This window comes from Pezoporus wallicus, unplaced genomic scaffold (genome assembly GCF_028554395.1).
Source record: "Pezoporus wallicus isolate ANWC-B61680 ecotype Strahan unplaced genomic scaffold, APGP_CSIRO_Pwel_v1 contig_3710, whole genome shotgun sequence".
NCBI lineage: Eukaryota > Metazoa > Chordata > Aves > Psittaciformes > Psittacidae > Pezoporus > Pezoporus wallicus.
The window spans coordinates 220845-238660 of record NW_026640315.1 but is presented as its reverse complement, the minus strand read 5'-3'; the positions used below and the strand labels follow the sequence as shown (position 1 = coordinate 238660).

Below are 17816 nucleotides of genomic sequence, written 5' to 3'. Positions count from 1 at the left end.
ATCCAAAATGCATTCAGGACCTGGCACATGGTGCTTCTCTTCTGCACCAGGGCAGCCAATGTAGCTAAAATCTCAGCCCTCCTCTTCTGGCAGTTTTGGGGCATGGTGCCTTCCCACGATGGAAAGGAAATGGCTTTAAACTATCAGAGGGAGCCGTATGCCTTTCAGAAGAGGCACTGGCACAGGTACTCCTGGTAGCCTGGCTCTGTAGTGTGTCAAAGCTACCAGGTGCATCTGTTCTGTCTGAGTCTCTGCTGGGTTTTTAGCTGATTGGGAAAGGGACGTGGCATCCGCTTTTGCCGGTTCACAGATGCTGCAGCATCGCGGGCAGCCCAGCGGGTGCGGGCCGGGCGAAGATGGGAGCGCAGATGGTTTAATGGAGATTATCCCAGTTGGAAACGTGCTTGTGCAGTGAATAAAACGAGCGGGCTTGCAGGCGCTTACCATTCCTCTTCAGGAGGGGACAATGTCACCCCGGCCCGACGCTCTGATCACAATACCCAGTGACCAGAGCAGGGCTGGGCTGTGGCTGCAGGAGGTTGTGCAGGGGGGTGAGGAGGTAGTCTGAGGACACACATACAGTTGCTCAGTGCCAGCAAATGCAAAGGCTGAACTGATAAGTGTTGATGTAGATCCCGACTGCCTCGGTGCGGTGCTGCTTTCCCGGCCCTCGTCGGCTGTAGGGCTGTGCTCTGTGCTGCTGGTGTACGTGCTCTGCTTCCCTCCTCAGCATTTGTCCTTCCTGACTGTGCTGCGTGTTGTGTGCATCCCCTGCTCTGGTTAAAGGTACCTGTGGTATTTGCTATCAAAATGCATCTTTCCAAATACATTTGCCTGCTCTAGGGGAGTTTGATGGGCTTGTTCAGTGCATGAGACTCTTGTAGCCTCTCTGTGGTTGCCTTTTGGTTTCTGTGGGCTTTTTTTGTGGGTGTTTTTTTTGTCTTTTATTTATTAACCTTCCACCAGTGATACGATGGGAGCCCCCATGGCAGTGTTTGAACATCCATGCTACATCTAAGCTGTCTCTTGCTAACTGGGAGCTGGAGAGAAAGAGCTGGAGCAGTGCTGCCAGCAGAGCGCTTCTTCCAAGGACACCCGGGTTCACTCCTCTTGTTCCCTCTGCAGCAAGTGCTTTTCCTCTGCCCTGCCTTCCTCAGCTGTGCCCTGCAGCAGCATCCGGTAATAAATGGGTCACAGCTGCTGTCTCCTGGATATTTATTCTTACAGGTCTCAGTGTCTAGGGACCTTGAGAACCGGTGGTGGGAAGGTACCTGCTTCAGGAGCAGGGAGGGCTCATTTCACACTCATCAATCAGAAAGGTTTGGGGTGCTTGCCCTGGGCTCCCAGAGTGAGCCAAAGAAGCTGATAGGACCTTCACATCTGCTGGTGTGAAGCCATCATCTTGCTTAAATAAATTGCATAAACTGTAGCATTGTTATGTTCCAGGTTCCCCCAGCTTTGCAGTAAGGATGCAGCAGGACTGGGGCACTATTAGCATGTCACCCTGCATATCCTGTAAGAAGTTATTCCTGGTAAGACTTCCTTGCCAAAGATATTGCGTTATCTTCCTTAACACAAATGCTCTGATGTGTTTTGTTATGATGCTCGTATAGAAATAGAAACAAATGCAGCAAAAAAAAGGCAGCTGCTGCTTCTGAAAGCCTTCAGAAGAGGGGAAAAGCCTCTCAAAGCTCCAGAATATTATACCATTTCTGTATGTACAGGCACCTGAGTTTTGAGCCACTGCCATGGCAAGAGAGGAATTAGTACTGCATTAAACATAAATATCACTAGCCCTAACCGTTTGTTACAGGTGCCTCTGAAATACAGCTTTGCTTGGCTAAAAGCCCAGTCTCAGGGACTCATTGGAGTCTTCTCATACCTCTTATCTAAGTCAGCTCCCAAAAAGTAAGGTGTATTAATTGCTGCTTTGCTCTGAAGTGGCTGAAGAAGGACAGGAGCCGAGTTCATGTCAAATAAATGGTGTCTGGGACGGGAAGGCAATTCTCAGCTTGCTTTATTGTGAAACTAATAAGGTAGCAATTGGCACACAGCCTTGTTAATATGGCATAAATCCTGCCTTGTTCATCCCGGTTCATTCTTCTCCTGTGGGCTTGTCAATAAATTGTTTCGATTGCTCACTTGTCATATGCCTGTGACAGATTAAACCAGCTCTTTTGGAGCTTCCCACACCCCTTGTGTTTCCTAACGCAAAAGGAACTTCACATAATAACTATCCTTGTGAGTAAGAGCTTTTTCCTGGCTAAAGGAGAGGCAGACAAGTGCAATGTTGCAAAAGTAGGAAATAAACTTGTAGTAGTGACCGAAGAGCAGGAGCTCAGCTTCTGATGTGTGATTTTTACCTTGTTTTCCTTGTAACTGATGGCATTTTGAGTCAAAGAAAGATCAACCAGAAGGCAAGGCTCCCTGCTGCTAGGGCTGGGTAGAAGTCAGCCTCTGGTGCAATAGTGAAGCTGCTTCAATCCATGGTCTCACAGTTGCTAACTTTAAAGGATTAGCTTGTCTCTTCACTGGAAAATCAATAGTGCAGGGGACTGGAATATGTTTTCTGCAGAGCTGAGAAGTGTTTTTTTTCCTTAAGCAAAGCTTGGGTTACTCTGTCACTTGGATGCTGAGCTTTTCCAAAGGGCCAGTGTTTCCCCTCTGCCACCTCCAGTTGTTGGCAAGGGCTATATAGAAGGGAAAGGTGCTTTTGGTTGTGTGCCTGGCCAGATGTGCTGCAGGTATCAGCCCTTAACTGAAGCAAGGTGGATAATGTGATGGGCCATTGGTGAGTTAAGGTGCACTTGGCTTCCCCATAGAAGAATGTCCTGCACACTTCAGTGCTTGGTTTTTATGTGGTGATGGATGGTGGGCACAAAGCAAGGCAGCTATGTGAGTTGGGCAGAGAAGTGGCTCTAGGTGTATCTCTGTTTGCTTTTGTGCACTTCCTACAGGTATGAACTCTCAAGTGGTGTTTATTGGGCTCCAGCTATAGCCCCTGCTGCTCAGAAAGGCTGAGAGGCTGTGCTGCTGCTTTGCCTAAGTAAAGCTGTCTTCTGGAGTAAGCTCATTTGGTCAGCAAGGCACCAAAGCTGACACTGTTCTCTTGCTATTGGAAACCAATCTCTCCCAGGCTCGGCAGGTGTCAGAACAGATATCTCTTTGTGATCACCCACTCACCACTCCAAGCTGTAAAGGCTTAAAAAGAACCTTCCCAAATCCCTTTCTTTGACTTGGCTGTTCCAGCAGGCTTGCAGACCTTTCATTTCATAAGTAATAAATGCATTTCCCCCTGTGCAGTGTTATTCTGGGCAGTGGTAGTGACAGCATCCTAGAAACCACAGTTGGAGAGGACTTGTTAAGTCAGCTGAGCACTCCCCTTGTTGATGCAATACAAGCCTTTATCTCAACAGCATATTTCCTACTACTTAGTTCAGTGCTTTACCACCAATTTTGGTTTTAAACAGAGGTCTGACCTTGCTGCCTTCCTTATCAGCATTTTCCTTCACTAACACAGCACTCTTGATCTTTCCTCCCCTGAAATCATCATTAGTTCCCTAATATACAGGTAGGAAGCACCAGGGCTGCAGAACTGCAGTCAGTGCCCATCTGAACATTACCAGAGGCTGTGGAGGAAAGAGCTCTGGACAAACTCCTAAATAAGTCTGCAACTTCTTAACATCCTCCTAAATTGTGCTTTCTGTCTGGGTGAGATCACTGACACTCTTGTCCAAAAATGTGTATTTTTGGACTACATCAGCAAATCCCACATGTGGCTCATGCTTCTGTAAGCAGGACTATAAATACAAATAATGCAGCTGGGATTTATCTTGTAAGTTGAAGTCGATATAATGCTCTCAGGCAGAGCTGATATCCGAAGCCTGTTGCACCAGTTTGGTGTGTGTTGTACTGGGGAGCCAAAGGAAGGGGGCTGGGAGCAAGCAGGCACCCTGCTAACCCCAGGCTATGAGGCTTGATCTCTTGCTTTTGTGCTGCTGCAAGGTACTTACAAAGTGTGGGACATTTCCTTTGCTTCAAGGCAACTCTTGCCTGTGACACAGTGAATGGAATAACGCTGTCCTGAAGCTGTATCCTCCAGGAATCGTGTGAAACTCAACTGAGATGTTTGTATGGGGAAAATTAAATGGAAAACAACCAATTAGTGGTGGAGGTGCTATGTGTGATGGCAGATGAGGGGTTAGTGGCCTTCAGGAGCAGTCATCCTTGCTGAACCCAAGTAGCTCCTAAGCCTGGCAGTTTGTAGCTTGGTGTGTTTACAGGGCCCTCAGTGCATCTGTGTCATGCTGGTCCATGTCTCCCTCACCTTGTGCTGTCTCTCTCAGGGGCTTCTGTAGTCCATGTCAGTGCTCTTGTAGTTGCCAAGAGAGGCTATGAATATGCAGGAATCGTGGTCAGTGCCTGTGTATAATGATGATACCATCACACTTTGGAGAGAACCCATTAATCTCTCATACTGTGCTAATAAATTGAGGAAATGAGGAACAACTCCTCCGGGTTACCCAGTGTCAGGCTCTTGTTCCATAGCCTCTGGGAGGTCAAAGCAAGCTGGTGGCAGTGGGTACAGCCAGCCCTGGCTCTGCAGCTCCTCTGCTGTCCTTCCAAGTATCACAAAGCAGCCATTCAGCTCTCCTGCATCTCTATCCACTTTGCTGCTTCCCTCCTGCTTGTTCAGATGCAATTAGATGCAGGATAAGGGGGAGCCAGGGGTCAAGGAGGCAGCAAAGTGATTACAAGATGCTGCAAATGGCTGTGCCATAAACACTCCAATGATGAAAAATTAGATACCAGTCACCTCAGGGTTATTGCTGGCCTCCATCTTTCTCTTGTTGTGAAAAATGATAATGGAAGTGTATTTACCCCAGAGAGTGCAAGCTTGCTGCTGGCTGTGATCCTGCACTTCCCAGGTGTGCCAGGGACTGCAATCCGTGCTCTGAATGACTTTCTGAAATCACTTCTGCCTGGGTTTCTTTGCTTTAACAGGAAGAACCACTAGTTTTGCAGGGTGTTCTTTCCCAAGTGGAAAGTTCTGGTGCTCTGACATGGGTCAGCTCCACAACAGGCTGCAGGCCTGAGTCAGGATGGGGAGAGGAGAGCAGCACCCTCATGTACTGCCTTAGCTTTCCAGGGCTTCATGTGGAGGTTCTGGATATGTTGAATGCCCAGGAAGATCATAGCTTGCAAGGGCATCCACTGGGACAGGTACACTTGTTTAGCTGATGGGCAGTCAAAATTCAAAGCTGATGCTGGATTAGAGCCTTTGGAAATCTCTAGATCCAGTTAAAGTCAGTAGCTTTGGGGATACCCTTTACAACAGGGCTACAGCATTGGTGGGTAAGGAAAGAGCAGCTGATGTTATCTACCTGGACTTCTGATGCTGTTCCACATGACTTCCTTGTCTTTAAACTGGAGAGACATGGATTTGACAAGTGGACCACTCTGTGGATCAGGAATTAGTTGGATGGTTGTACTCAAAATGTTGAAGTCAACAGCTTGATGTCCAAGTGGAGACTGGTGACAAGCAGTGTTCCTAAGGGGTCAGTGTTGGGACTAGTGCTGTTCAGCATCTTTGATACATGGGCAGTGGGATTGATGCAAGTTTGCTGATGACACCAAGCTGTATGGTGTATTGACACCCTGGAGTTCTTGGAGGCTGTCTCCTCCCTGCCTGACTGCACTGGGGAGAGAGATGGGTGAGGGCTCCTTGGTGCCAACAGTGTGTGAGTTATGACTCTAAACCTCTGCCAGGTGTCCTGAGAGCAGCATGTTAATTACTGGAGCTGCTGTGGTAGCAGATGCCTGATGTAGTCAAAGTGGAACTGCCCTTGTTTCTTTATCTATAAATACTCCTTGTGGGATGTCTGGCAGTTGCCTCCTCCCTTCGTTGTGACTTCTTGACTCTGCAGGGGACCTAGAGGTTAAATTCCCTCTTGCCTTCAACTTCTGTTGAGCAATCCTTGTTCCCTGGCTGGTTTATCTCTTTCCAACCAACTCTAAGAGCTTCATAATAGCTTGTTTGCTGATAACTTGCTGCCTATCAGCACGGCCTCTGCTGCAGCCCTGCCTCCAGCCTTAAGACACTGTGGATCTTCAGCTTTACTTGTTTATTTCAGCTCTCTAAAAAGCTCCTTCCTGAACAATCCATCTCCTCTCATGGATTTATATTTGTACTGCCCACTGCAAGGGGTAAAGCTTTACCAGTGAAAGCTTGGATCGCCGCCTTCCCTCATGTGCCATCTGGCTCTCTAGCTTGAGATATGAGCTCATGCAGGAGAGAAACGTGGCCTTGTCACCTAAGTGAAGGGGAGGAGAGATGGCAGAGAGGGCACCACATTGCACATGAGACCCTTCTCCCTGGCTGTGTTTTAGCTGAAAAGCACTGAAGCCCTGGCACGAGCAACTGGAGGCTGTTGCTGGTAGCACAGCACTTGCCACCAATTGAAATGGGTGCAGAGGTGCTATCAGAGGCTGCAAATAGCTCTGAAATGTTATAATGCTCTGCTTTCTTTACCTATGAATCCCAAATGAGAGTGGGGAAAGCACCTTGTGTTTAATATTTCTCTCCAAAGTCACCCCTAAAAATTCCTCAAGGATGTGAATAGGAACACAAATAGCAGTTAATAAGAAATTACTCTACTGAAGATGATGTCTGGTTCAAGCTTCCAGCGAGGAATAAAACCTCCGACCTGTGTCAGTGCTGGTAAATCAAGTTTTGCTTTTTCTTTCCTAGTCGTCTCTTTAGACACACTCTAGAAGAGAGCAGCTGAGGTGGGAACAGAGCAGCCAGTCCCTAGTTCTCCTGACATCTTGTTTGCTCTGTGTCCGTGCACAGCCAGGTTTTGTTGGATGGTTTTGTCTCTCTCTCCTGGTGCTCATCTGGGTTGTGAAATAGCTCTGAGCTCAGGGACCTCCTGCAGAAGCAGAACGGGTGTCAGCCTTGCCACTCCTGACAGCATGTATGAAATGTCTGCTTCATCCTACCCTGCTCAAGGAGACTTTCCTTGTGTCTGAGCACTGAATCAAGCAAAGCTTCCTCTGGGAGGTGCTTGTTCAGTCAAGCTCCTGTCTTCTTGTCGGTATCCTGCTTTGCTGTGGGAATGCTGCATAGCCCTGTATAAAGCACTCAACCCTCAACTTTCCAGCCAAAGTCTACTAAGGAGAGAGATCCATTTTGTTATATCAGTAACTTTCTCTTTAAATGTCAGCTTGCTTTCCATTAGAGGAGGGTTATTTGCTGTACTCTGTCTCATGGGAGAGGGGTACTACTGCTCAACAGTGGTGAACATCAATATCTGCAGAAGTGGAGTTGATGCTATCCTAAAATGAAGTTGATCTGAGATACTGGTATTTCTTCTATCAAGGGGAAGCAAGAGCCTCCAAGGAAGGATTTAGTTTGGGGTGAGTTCTGGGATGAGGAAGGGTGGGAGGAGGAGGAGAGGAAAAGGAAGGGTGGCAGGGGCCTCAGTCCAAAGGGCGATATTTAAGGAGTAACAAGACCACTTTACCATCTTCACATTAAAACATACCCTTGCCTTAATGTCTGATATTTATTAGCTTTGCATTGCTATGATAGCCCTGTGCCACATAAATACATTTATTAAACTCTCAAACTTTATTTTTTTTATCCTCACGGTCTCACTTCACTCAGGTCTCACTCTGCTTCTCTTCAGCCTGTCTGAAAATTCCCAGGCTCTGAATCAACAAGAAACAGTAGCTCCTGTTTTTAATTCACTACTCAGCAAATGCCAAAGATGGATGCAATTCTTACCGATGAGTCTGTGGAGCATGAAAATAACTAAGTTCCGATGACAGTTATGAATGAAGCTGCTTTTCAGATGGCCCTCTTGCAAATGTATGCAGGCACTGGCCATAATGCTGTAACTGCTGCATCTAATACGTGAATCAGCTCTGTTTGGGATGCTAATTGTGCTTCCTGAGCCGTATTGGCATTTTTCTGTGGAAGCAGCATGCTGGGAAGCAGATGAAAGCTATTGAACTGTACTGGTTCAGAGTGATAGATAGACCCTTCAAGCCAATAAAGAACCTGTTCGGTCAATACACCCCTCTGTCTGGCCTAAAGCATGTTTGTATGGTCTGAGAGGCTCTTGGCATTAGCTGGCTGTCACTTAGTGGTTGAGAGCTCTCTTGGTGGTCCTCTTGGCTGAAGCTAAGCTGATAAACCCAGCCAGATGTCCTATTAACATGTGGTTGTACTTTTGCTTTTTTAAGATAAGCCAATACATAACCTTATGTAACCAAGTTTTTAACATAAGAGCTTTAATAGAATACACTTTTAGATAAATATATATATAAATATATTCCAGGCAATGGTTTGCTTGTTTCCCCCTGTGGTAAAAAGACTTGAGTTGACCAGCCTGCTTTATGCTTTGAAATACCAAGAGCTGATGGGTTCAAAGGCTGGGGAAGTCACCTGAGTTGCAAGCCCAGGTAGATCCCAAACCTTGGTGCCTGTACTGCTGTGGCTTGGCTTGGTGAGAGGAATGGATCTGAAGACCCTGCCAGAGGTTGAGCAAGCTGGTGAGATGTTCGTGGCTCCTACTGGCCTGCAGAGAAGAGTGTGATTCAGGGTGACAAGCTGCTGTTCTTTCCTCTGTGTTTGCTGGCTTCTATTTTTCTGACTGGAAATGTTATTAAAAGTGAGAAAAAACCTGGGTTTTTTGGTCACTGTGTGCTGGATCTTTATGCTGTTTTACAGCATGAGAAAGGAAGATAAGAATAAAGTGGTTTGTGTCTGTTCCATTGATTTTATGTGCGTGGGTTCCGCATACCCTCTGTAGCAAGGCTGGCACTTTGTCTGACTTCTGTTTAATGGAGGAGCTTGGATTGACATTAGGGAACTCTGCTTAATAGCAAAAACACAGTAAAGGTTTCTCTGTGCCATCCTCTGAACATAAACATTGAGTAGATCTGATCCTCCTTAGCTGAAGGGAGGATTCCCTTACCTGAAGTTTAGCAGTGAGTCAGCCATGTATGCCTGCTTGTTTCTAATAGGAAACCACTTCACTAATAGAACAATCTTTAATCAAAGCAGACTTTGCTCATTCTGCCTCTCCTCTTAGGAAAGGAATGATAAACTCCTTGAGAACATCTCAGAGGTGAACTGGAAAACTTGGGAGAGCTTTTAGATGTGCTGGAGCTCTGCGTGTTTGATTTCTGGCAGGGCTGACTGGTGCGGTTTTCTGTGTAGGTTTTAGAGTGTTTGAATTAAGTGTGTAATGAAGCACTTTAAATTGTATCCCTCTAGGGGAGATGAGCTTGGAAAACATCAGGTGGAGAGTTTGGGTATGCGTCTGAGGATCTTATTTGGGCTTACTTTTTCCTTAGGGAGAAGTTAGGAAACTAATGAACTTAATGGGTCAGAAGAGCATTTAGATGTCTGGCACAGCAAGGTAGAGAACACAGGCATCCTCCTTCTAAGCATCGTGGTCTCTTCTCATCCTTTTGGGGATGTGTTCTTATATGGGCTTCCTGGCCTTGGGACTCCTCTGAGAGTTGACAATGAGATTAGCTCCAATTCAGGGACTGAGTTCTTGTGCCTCGTGTCCTGGCTGTTGTTGAGGAACTGACCCCTCTTCCCTGACCTGCACTCAATCCTGTACAGCTGTGCACCATTTCATATCAAAGTGATGTTTATCTGCTGTTCACTCTCCTTTCCTGCCTTGCCTTTCTCCTCTCAAGCAGTCCAGTGTGTGTGCTGTGGCTTCCCTTCTTTATAGTGGTTGGCACAAATCCCTGCAAAGTAGGGCAAGTTATTTCATTGCAGGCCTTAGCATTGTTTGTATTGATCCATGGATATTCGTCTTGGATCACTAATGGGCGTCAAGTGCAAAAGGTAATAAATTTATATTGCACTTGAATTCATCTGTCACTTGGTTCCTTTGGACCTGCTCCAGGATCTTGTTAAGAACACAAGACGCTGATCGTCTTAAAGGATGGGAGGGTATCTCTTCCCCATGGGCTGAACGGTAAAGCCCACAGAAGAAGAGAGTTGAAAAAGATGCTGAATGGAGTTAGTTGTTTAAGCTACCTTCAGTACTGGAGAATAACTGCAGAAAACAGAGTGTAATATCCAGAGGTGTTCTTTCAGCTTCATTAGCAGATGTTGGGCAGCATGTAGGAGACCCATGTACTTGTAGCACCTAAGAATGCTTTTGATGCTTTTCAGCATCTGAGCCCCAAATCCACTTTAACACAGCTCTTTTCTCGCTGCTTAAGACAAATCTGTGTTTCAGACCCAGCTGCTTTGGTGCTCAGTGATCTTGTGTCAATCCTCGCCATGATTTGAGATGCTGTTTTGCCAATTGGTTCTGGTGCATTCTCATTTGCAGAAGACACCTGTCCCTTAATCATCACCATCCTTCGTCTGTCTCTTTTTGTTTCGGCTCTTTCTGACGCATGAGCTATTAACGTGATTTGAAGGGAAGCTGTGTTGAGCAGAGTGTGTGTGTTGGGAGAGGATGTTGAGAGAGATTAGTCACAAACTCAGGAATAATTTCCAGTAGGAGAGTAGGCATCTCCTTTGGTTTGCTCTGGGTCCTTGACCTACATCCCTCTTTAGTCCTTTGAGGTTTGTGTGCTATCCAAGCATGGAGTAGCAGTCTTCAAGGGCTGGAGAGGGTAGCAGGAGAGTGGAGTTAACCTCTGGTTTAGAAGAAAGGAGCAAGAGGAAGAGTAAAAAGCTGGTTTGCTTCTGTGTAACTCTGGAAGGGTTTTATCTGTTAAGCTCTTACTCTTGCCAGTTGTGCCTGTGATGTTGTATTCTGTTTGATTTCAGCATTTCCTCCAAGGACCCTCAGTTCTTCACAGATCTGAATTCTGTGCATGCTTTCTGTCCCTCTTTCCCCTGCCCTCCCCACCTCCACACCAAAAAGCCAACACTTGGTGTAAATGATGGCCTCAGATCAGAATACATGTTCACTGAGCGATGTGTGTAACCAAGGGTTCTCTCCTCTGGCCCCCTTCTGGGTTTACTTCGGTTGTCTGAGAATACTTGTGATGCGAGGCATTGCCAATTTGCCTTGCAGATATCCTGAAACTGTCTCAAAAAAGGTTTCTTGGGGTTGTACTAGGCTTAAAATAGCTTGGAATCTGTTCTGTGGCTGACTCTGTTGGGGTCGACAGAGACCTTGAGGCTCTGCTGCCTGCCCCTTTGAGTCCCAGTTCTTCCCTTCTGGTGACACCTTTTCTTGAACTGCTTGAAGAAGTCATGGAAAAGAGCAATGTGTAAATATTAATGTTGAATATTTGTCTTTAAAAATCCCTTCGAGATGCTCAACAAATCTATACTGTGTGTGCTGTGACTTTCTCAATACTGCTTGCTTACAGCTTTTGGATCTGTTAGTATATTGCTAGCCCCTGGCACCCCACCGATGACAGGCAGGGCTCTCTTCTCTAACACCCATTTTGTCTCCCTGTCACAAGTAGCTTCTCTCAGGTCACGTTCAGACCTCAGTCAAGGTCTGTTACCTTCCTGCAGTAAAGCCTTTTCCCTTCTGACTGAAGCAGGTAGGGTTGGAGTGCTTGGTGTCTGGGCAGAGATGAACTTGCTAAGAAATGCTGCTCCCTTCATATACATCTAAGAGGGCAGTGAATAAAGATCTGCCTCCATTGACAGTAGCTTTAATTTCCACGCTGAGTGAAGTTTGTTCTTATGAGTACCTTTATCTTTCCCCTCACTTTGCACAGGTTTTCAGCTTCCAAGTCAACAGCTTAACTGTTATGCTGCAGCTTCCTGCTGTAAAACAAGCAAGTTAGTGTGGGGAAGTCAGTATCTTCCAGGCAGACTTGGCTCTGTTGCTGTTGAGCTTGGGACAAGCTGCTCAGTCAATGTTAATGTGAGCTGTCTGGTCATGGCTATTGCTATTCAGACCTAAACTGAGCATGTACCCGGACAAAGAGGCCTCAGTTTAATATTTAATGTTCCATAAGGCTGCGCTGAGAGCTTTTACTGAAATGTGTCAGTAAAGGAGTACTGGAGCAGTGATAGCAAGAGGCTGAGAGCCAAGAGGATCCTGTGCTCTACTCATGCCCAAGGCATGTTCTCTGATACCAAGCAGCTTGCTTGACCCGCTGTGTCTCAGCCAACTTAGCTGTAAAATTAAGCAGCAAAGCAAGGTCCATGACAAAGAGGCGTGTCTGGAGGTGAACTTGGAAGGCAAGCTTTGTTTTAGTGGTAAGTTCGTCTTGTGAACAGAATTTCAAGGGTTTAACCTGTGTGTTCTCTGTTGTGCTTCCAGGCAGCATTCACTCTCCTCCTTGGTCCTTTCACCTTCTTCAATGTGCAGAAGACCAAGTACCTTCAAATCATGACATCCCTCATGAGATGGATAGGTGAGTCTTGGCCACCTCTTTACCACAGATGGAACCTGAGGCACAATAACAATGCAGGATATTCTTGTTTGGAAGTAAGCTCTTGTTAAAACAATCTCTTTGAGGTTTGTCCTGATAAATCTTTGAGAAAAAGGGTTTTTATTCTAGGATGAAATTTCTGATTAAAACAAACCCAATCCAAATGTTCTCAGTCAGATGTGAGCTGGTAGATGAAGTTTTAATCTGCTTTGTGTGAGAGGCAGAAGGGATTTGGAAGAGTCTCCATGATACCCACCGGTTGCTGTTCAGCAGCAAGTTTCTCATTCTCTCAGCCTGTGTGCAACAGCCTTTGAAGGATCTTTGTTTTGATCTGAGGACAAAAAGCACTTCTGTCAGACTTTCCACCCTTAGTTGTATCATCTGATTGCGTGGTTTACTCCTGGGCCTCGCTTTAGCATAGGATATCCTGCATTGGAAACCCCCAAACCACTGTGTGTTGTCCTTGGGAACCTCCACCCTTGTAAATTCTCTTCAGAATCATCCTGCCAAGAATTTCTGGGAAGATGATAATTCCTGTCATGAAATAAGGCATCACTACTTTTCTTGTTCCCCCAGTGCTTTTGCCATCCTGAGGTGCAGCTGCCCCACATCTGGCTTGTATGTGTACATACCCTTAAAGGCTGAGTGATGTGTGTTACAGAGGGCTGTGTTGAGCTTTCTCTTGTCTTGTGTGAGCTGGACAAGAGTAACTGATGTTCAGGGATAACAGGGAGCAGCACTTCTGCAGGTTAACAGTCTTCTGGTTTATGGGTCCAGACGATTCAAGCGCAGAATCAGCTCTCTTTATGCGTATCACTGAGCTGGAATAGGAAGAAAAGCTGCTTCTAAGCCCAATTCCCACCACACACATACACTTGACCTGACTTCAGTTGGGTATCGTCCTTTCTCTGTGAGTTCAGAGGCCTGTGACCCTGTTTGGAAGTGGCTGGCATTCACTGCAGAGGAAAAGATCTGTTCTGGACAACATTTGAGATGGGGTTAAGCAGTTATTACCCAGGAAAATGAGGCTGGATTTTAAGCCCTCAAGTCTCAGATGCTGAACAGCTTGAGTTAACAAATCCTGACCTCAGATGGTGTGAAAAGCCTGAATGTCTGTTTATTCCTTTTGTTGTCTGAGCATAGGAAAGGTCAGAAAGCCCCAATGTTCTTCAAAGAAGGAGGTTAGCTCATTGAGGGCTATTAAAAGAGGAGGTTTGGCTTTGTTTTTTAACAAGGAGTAATCTCAGCTCAGCTCCCTGGCCTGTTTCCAGTCACCCTGCCTCCTCTTTCCTGGTAAAGACATCAGTCAGACCTCATCCTGTCTCTGTGACAACCTGATGTCTGCCTGATCTGCCGTTGCTTTCCCTTTAGCCGGCTCCTTCCAGTATGAGGACTGCTAAACCTTGGCGTAAAGGCAGAACTGTTTCTCTTTTTCATCTCTTGATGGAGAGAGACAAAGGCAGTGTTTGGAGAAGCGTTAGGGGAAATTCATGTTTTAGCCTGATTGATTCCTGCATCAGCACACTGGGGAGCAGCTGCCCCAGATAATGATATTTAATGACCCTGACAGCACCTCAGTGGCTACTTAGAGGAGCGGATTCCATATGTGTACAATGAGGGATAGATTTATTAGGGAAGACAATTTATCAAACAGCCACATGATGAAGGGAACAGGAATAAAGATCTTCCTGCACATGGAGGCTAAGGATGGATCCCATGCTGCAGGGATTTAGCAAGCTGGCTTCTCCCATGTCCTCACATCACTGATGTCCCCTCCTCCAAAAGCAGGGTGTGAGTTAAACATGGATTGGTCTTTTCTTGGTGTTTAGAGAGCTTAGATGCTAAAGAACAGTCTTAGATGGTGTTTTGTGGGCTCCTTTTCATGCCTGAAAGCCAGTGGCAAGATGTGGACTCTCTGTCTTACTGTGGGGTTTAATTTATCTTCCTTTAGTTAGTTTTAGTGCTGAAGGTGGATCTTCCTCAAAGCTGTCTGAGCAGCAGAGCTGAACACTGGAGCTGCCAGCCTACATGCTTGCTGTGCTGGGTTACAACTTCCCACACCGACAGTGGCTTATCCAGCTTACCTGTGCCCACTGGCCTGGTGTGGATGGGAGGCTGCCACACATTTTGCATCATGATTTGAAAGAATCCAGCCTGCTTGAGCTGGGAGGTCAGTGCAGGCTTTGCGATGTGCCTATTGCAGGATGCACTGTACATGCTTTTCCCCAGCCTGATGAAAGAAAAGCCTCTGGATTTCGGAGCAGCAGCGGCTGATGTAAAGCTGCACTGCCCCAGGTATAGCAGTGATTCAGATGACAGTGGCTGAGAGGATGGTTTTTGGCAGCAGGGAGAGCTAGCTGTGTGTGAAGGTCATTTCTGCTGGTGTTTGTAACAGTGTCAGCCTTGCCTTTGAAAGTTGCTTTCCCTCTTTCTCCTGATCTAAGTGATAATCAAATGTCACTAGCCTTGTCCAGACCCCGTGCTCATCGCAAGCAGCACATCAGCTAACAAAGCCTACGGTCTCTTTCCACACCTCATAGACAAGAAAAATGTCATTCTGCCTTTGAAAAATAACAGTCTTAAACGTTGGGATCTGAACTGGGAAATAAAACCGGGCCAGCTCAAAGAACGTGGAGATGCAGCAGTGGATCAGTCCTTCATCTGGCTGTGGGCTTCCTCCCAGGGTGAGGGACTAACAAGGACAGGCTGAAGTCTCTAAAGGGAGGAAGTTGAAGGAGGAGTTTGCAAGCCCAAATGCCACACTGCTGCAGAGCCCAGACATATGGGCTCTTGTACATGGAAAGCTCATCTGGAAACAAGGCTGGCATGGCGAGGCTCTTCCCTGTCAGGACTCATAGGAGCACAGAGGGTGGATCTGTGTCTCCAGGTGGAGTGGGGCTGATGGCAGACAGAGGGCTTCCAGAGGCATCAAGCTGTTGGCAGTCTTGTGAAGAGCAGCAGCTCACACACTTGGCTGCAGAGCTGATTGCCACCTCGCATGGGTGAGTGCCAGTGGTTAAATTTGGTGCAGCAGTCCCTGCTTAACTGCTGGCCTCATCCATGCTTAGAGGTCTCTGTTCTCTCTGTGTAAGGGTTTGCCTACACAAGCTCTCATCCCCTTCCCAACTGCAAACTGCAACTCAGGCTGCTTTGAAAGTCCTCTTCTGTCTGAGCTGCCTTGGGAGATTGAGCACAGCACCCTGATGGGTGTGACAGGGAGCCTGTCTGCTGTGCTTCCCTGGAGAAGGGGCTAGCTGGGAAAAAACACTTGGTTTAAATCCTGGCAATGTCGAAGCCTTGATTTAACTTAGGTATAAAATGTTGTTGGCTCCCCCAGCTCTTGAGCAATGCTATTAAGAGCAGAGACAGGGTCCAGACTGGTTGACCAGGTAAGTATGAGTTAGGGGTAAGGAGGGTTCCTTCTCCAAACTGTATTTAATTCCTTCCTTCCTTTCCCAGTCCTTTTTTACTAGTTTTGGAGCCTGTTCCTAGGTCTCTTACAAGGTTCTTGGAATGGGTCATCTCCTGCAGAACACTAAACCAACTAAGCCATCTGTAAATTAGAGCTGTTGGTATGTTCAATTTTGCTGTTTGGACTTCAGGCTCCTTTTTCCTGGAGGATTTAAACCTGTGGTGACGATGGATTGCTCCCTAAAGAGACTTGAATGTCTAGTTGGGGTTTTATCCCTACTTTCCCCAGTCCTGATGCAAGTGAATGGAGTTAGGGGTTAGCTGCTGGAGGCAGAGCACAGCAAAAGGGACTGAGTCTGATGCACTTCTCAAAGCAGAGAGGACACAGCCCCACCTCTTTATTATTGGATAGTATGGGATAACAACTGACTAACAGCCTCATGGGAAAGGATATGGATTAGGAAAGATAACAAAAGGACAGGGCTTGGTGGAGCTCAGCAGCAAACATTGGGCTATTGTGTATTAAGAGGCTAACCCGATTAATTGCAGCCTGTTACAGCCCGAGATGTCCAGCTCTATAGGTGAGGACTGTTGGCTTTAAAGACATTGGTAGCATGATTATCACTGCTGTTATGGAATAGCCTCTGGCAAATGTTCCCAGACAGCTCCCATGTGGGCCATGAGCTCTGTGTGCTGCTCTTGATGCTGTATTGTAGTTATTAGAAAGTATTGTATTTTAATAAAGATATTTTACTGAGGGAACTTCTGGGTTTAGTTGCTGACCACAGCTGTTCAAGTAACTGCAGCCCTCGAGACAGAGCATTCCCAGCCCTCTGATCTCACAATTATATGCCCAGAAATAAAACCTCTCCCCTTGCTCTTTCCCCTGGTCAGTAGAATGGAGGGGAAAAGGACAAGAATAGCCAGGAAGCCCTGTGTTAAGCTCTTTTGTCTCCTTCCCATCCTCTTCCAGGATACTTGGTAGAAGGTTTCTAGGAAAGAAACTAGGAAAGGGCTCTCCAAGCACGCTGCCGGGACTGATTTTCCTCATCTACTGATTTCTCTGATAGATGTTTTCTCCACCAGAATCCTGCTTTTTACAGGCTCCCTGACGCCTCTCTGCAGAGAACTGGTCTTGGACCATCTCCCTTTGTGAGCAGGTTTCAGCTGCTGTAGTAACTGTCGCTGCCATCCTTAGGCTTCATCAGCCGTGCTGGAGTTGTTTCAGTCCAGAAACCTGGATCACTCAGCTTCATCCTTTCAGCTGCAGAGACTGAGAATTAGAGAGGAGGCTGATACAGGAGGAGGTGACCATTACCTGGAGTCCTGGGTATCCAGGCTTCTGCAGAGAGGTTTGTCTGCAGTGTCCACAGTCCTCAAGGTGGCCTGCATCAGAAATGAAGCAAACCCCTTAAGGAGGGAGCAGTTTGATCTCTGCCCCTTCTCTTTCACAGAGCAGGGCATATGGGAGAGGCAAGGACGAGGGAATTGGACTGTAAATCAGGACACTGTTGCATGTTCATTCCAGGGAGCTTCTTCAACAAAGTTAACTTCGTGTTCTCGCATCCCTTTCGGAGCAGAGAAAGCTGCTGCTTGAGCCCAGGGTAAATAATTCACTACAAGAAGTGAATATATTTATGAAGAGTTGGATAAAAGGCTGTGCTTCTGTCATGCCAGCTTTCAGACTTACAGGCTGAGGAGCTCATCTCCGTGCTGTTTGTGGGGGGCAGTGGGGTGAAGCAGTGCCTGTGTGAGTGAAAGAGCCTTTAGTAGCTTCAGGTGCAGGTGGAGAGTGATGCATGGTGCTGGACTGAGGTCTTGCCTTGAGGAGCTGATGTTCCTGAAAAGAGCATTTTATCCAGGCAGTAGGAGACAAACTAATGGATCTGAGAGCTGGAGAAGGGGAGCTGAAAATGTAAGGACACATTCAGCCCTGCAGAGGGGTCCTGGTGATGGTGCTCGCGCTGATTTTCAGAGTGGGTCTGTGGCATGCAAGAGTGTGTGTTGTTGGAACA

At 46.7% G+C, this 17816-nt stretch overlaps 1 protein-coding gene across 2 annotated transcripts in view; it reads left to right on the top strand.

The window, feature by feature from the left end:
* TMEM104 (transmembrane protein 104) overlaps nucleotides 1-17816 on the top strand; it is a 41885-nt gene that overhangs the window by 14992 nt on the left and 9077 nt on the right. For both annotated transcript variants that reach the window (XM_057418378.1, XM_057418379.1), the window contains exon 8: nucleotides 12279-12372. In XM_057418378.1, the coding sequence (XP_057274361.1) occupies nucleotides 12279-12372 (94 nt within the window). The remainder of the gene's footprint in view (nucleotides 1-12278; nucleotides 12373-17816) is intronic.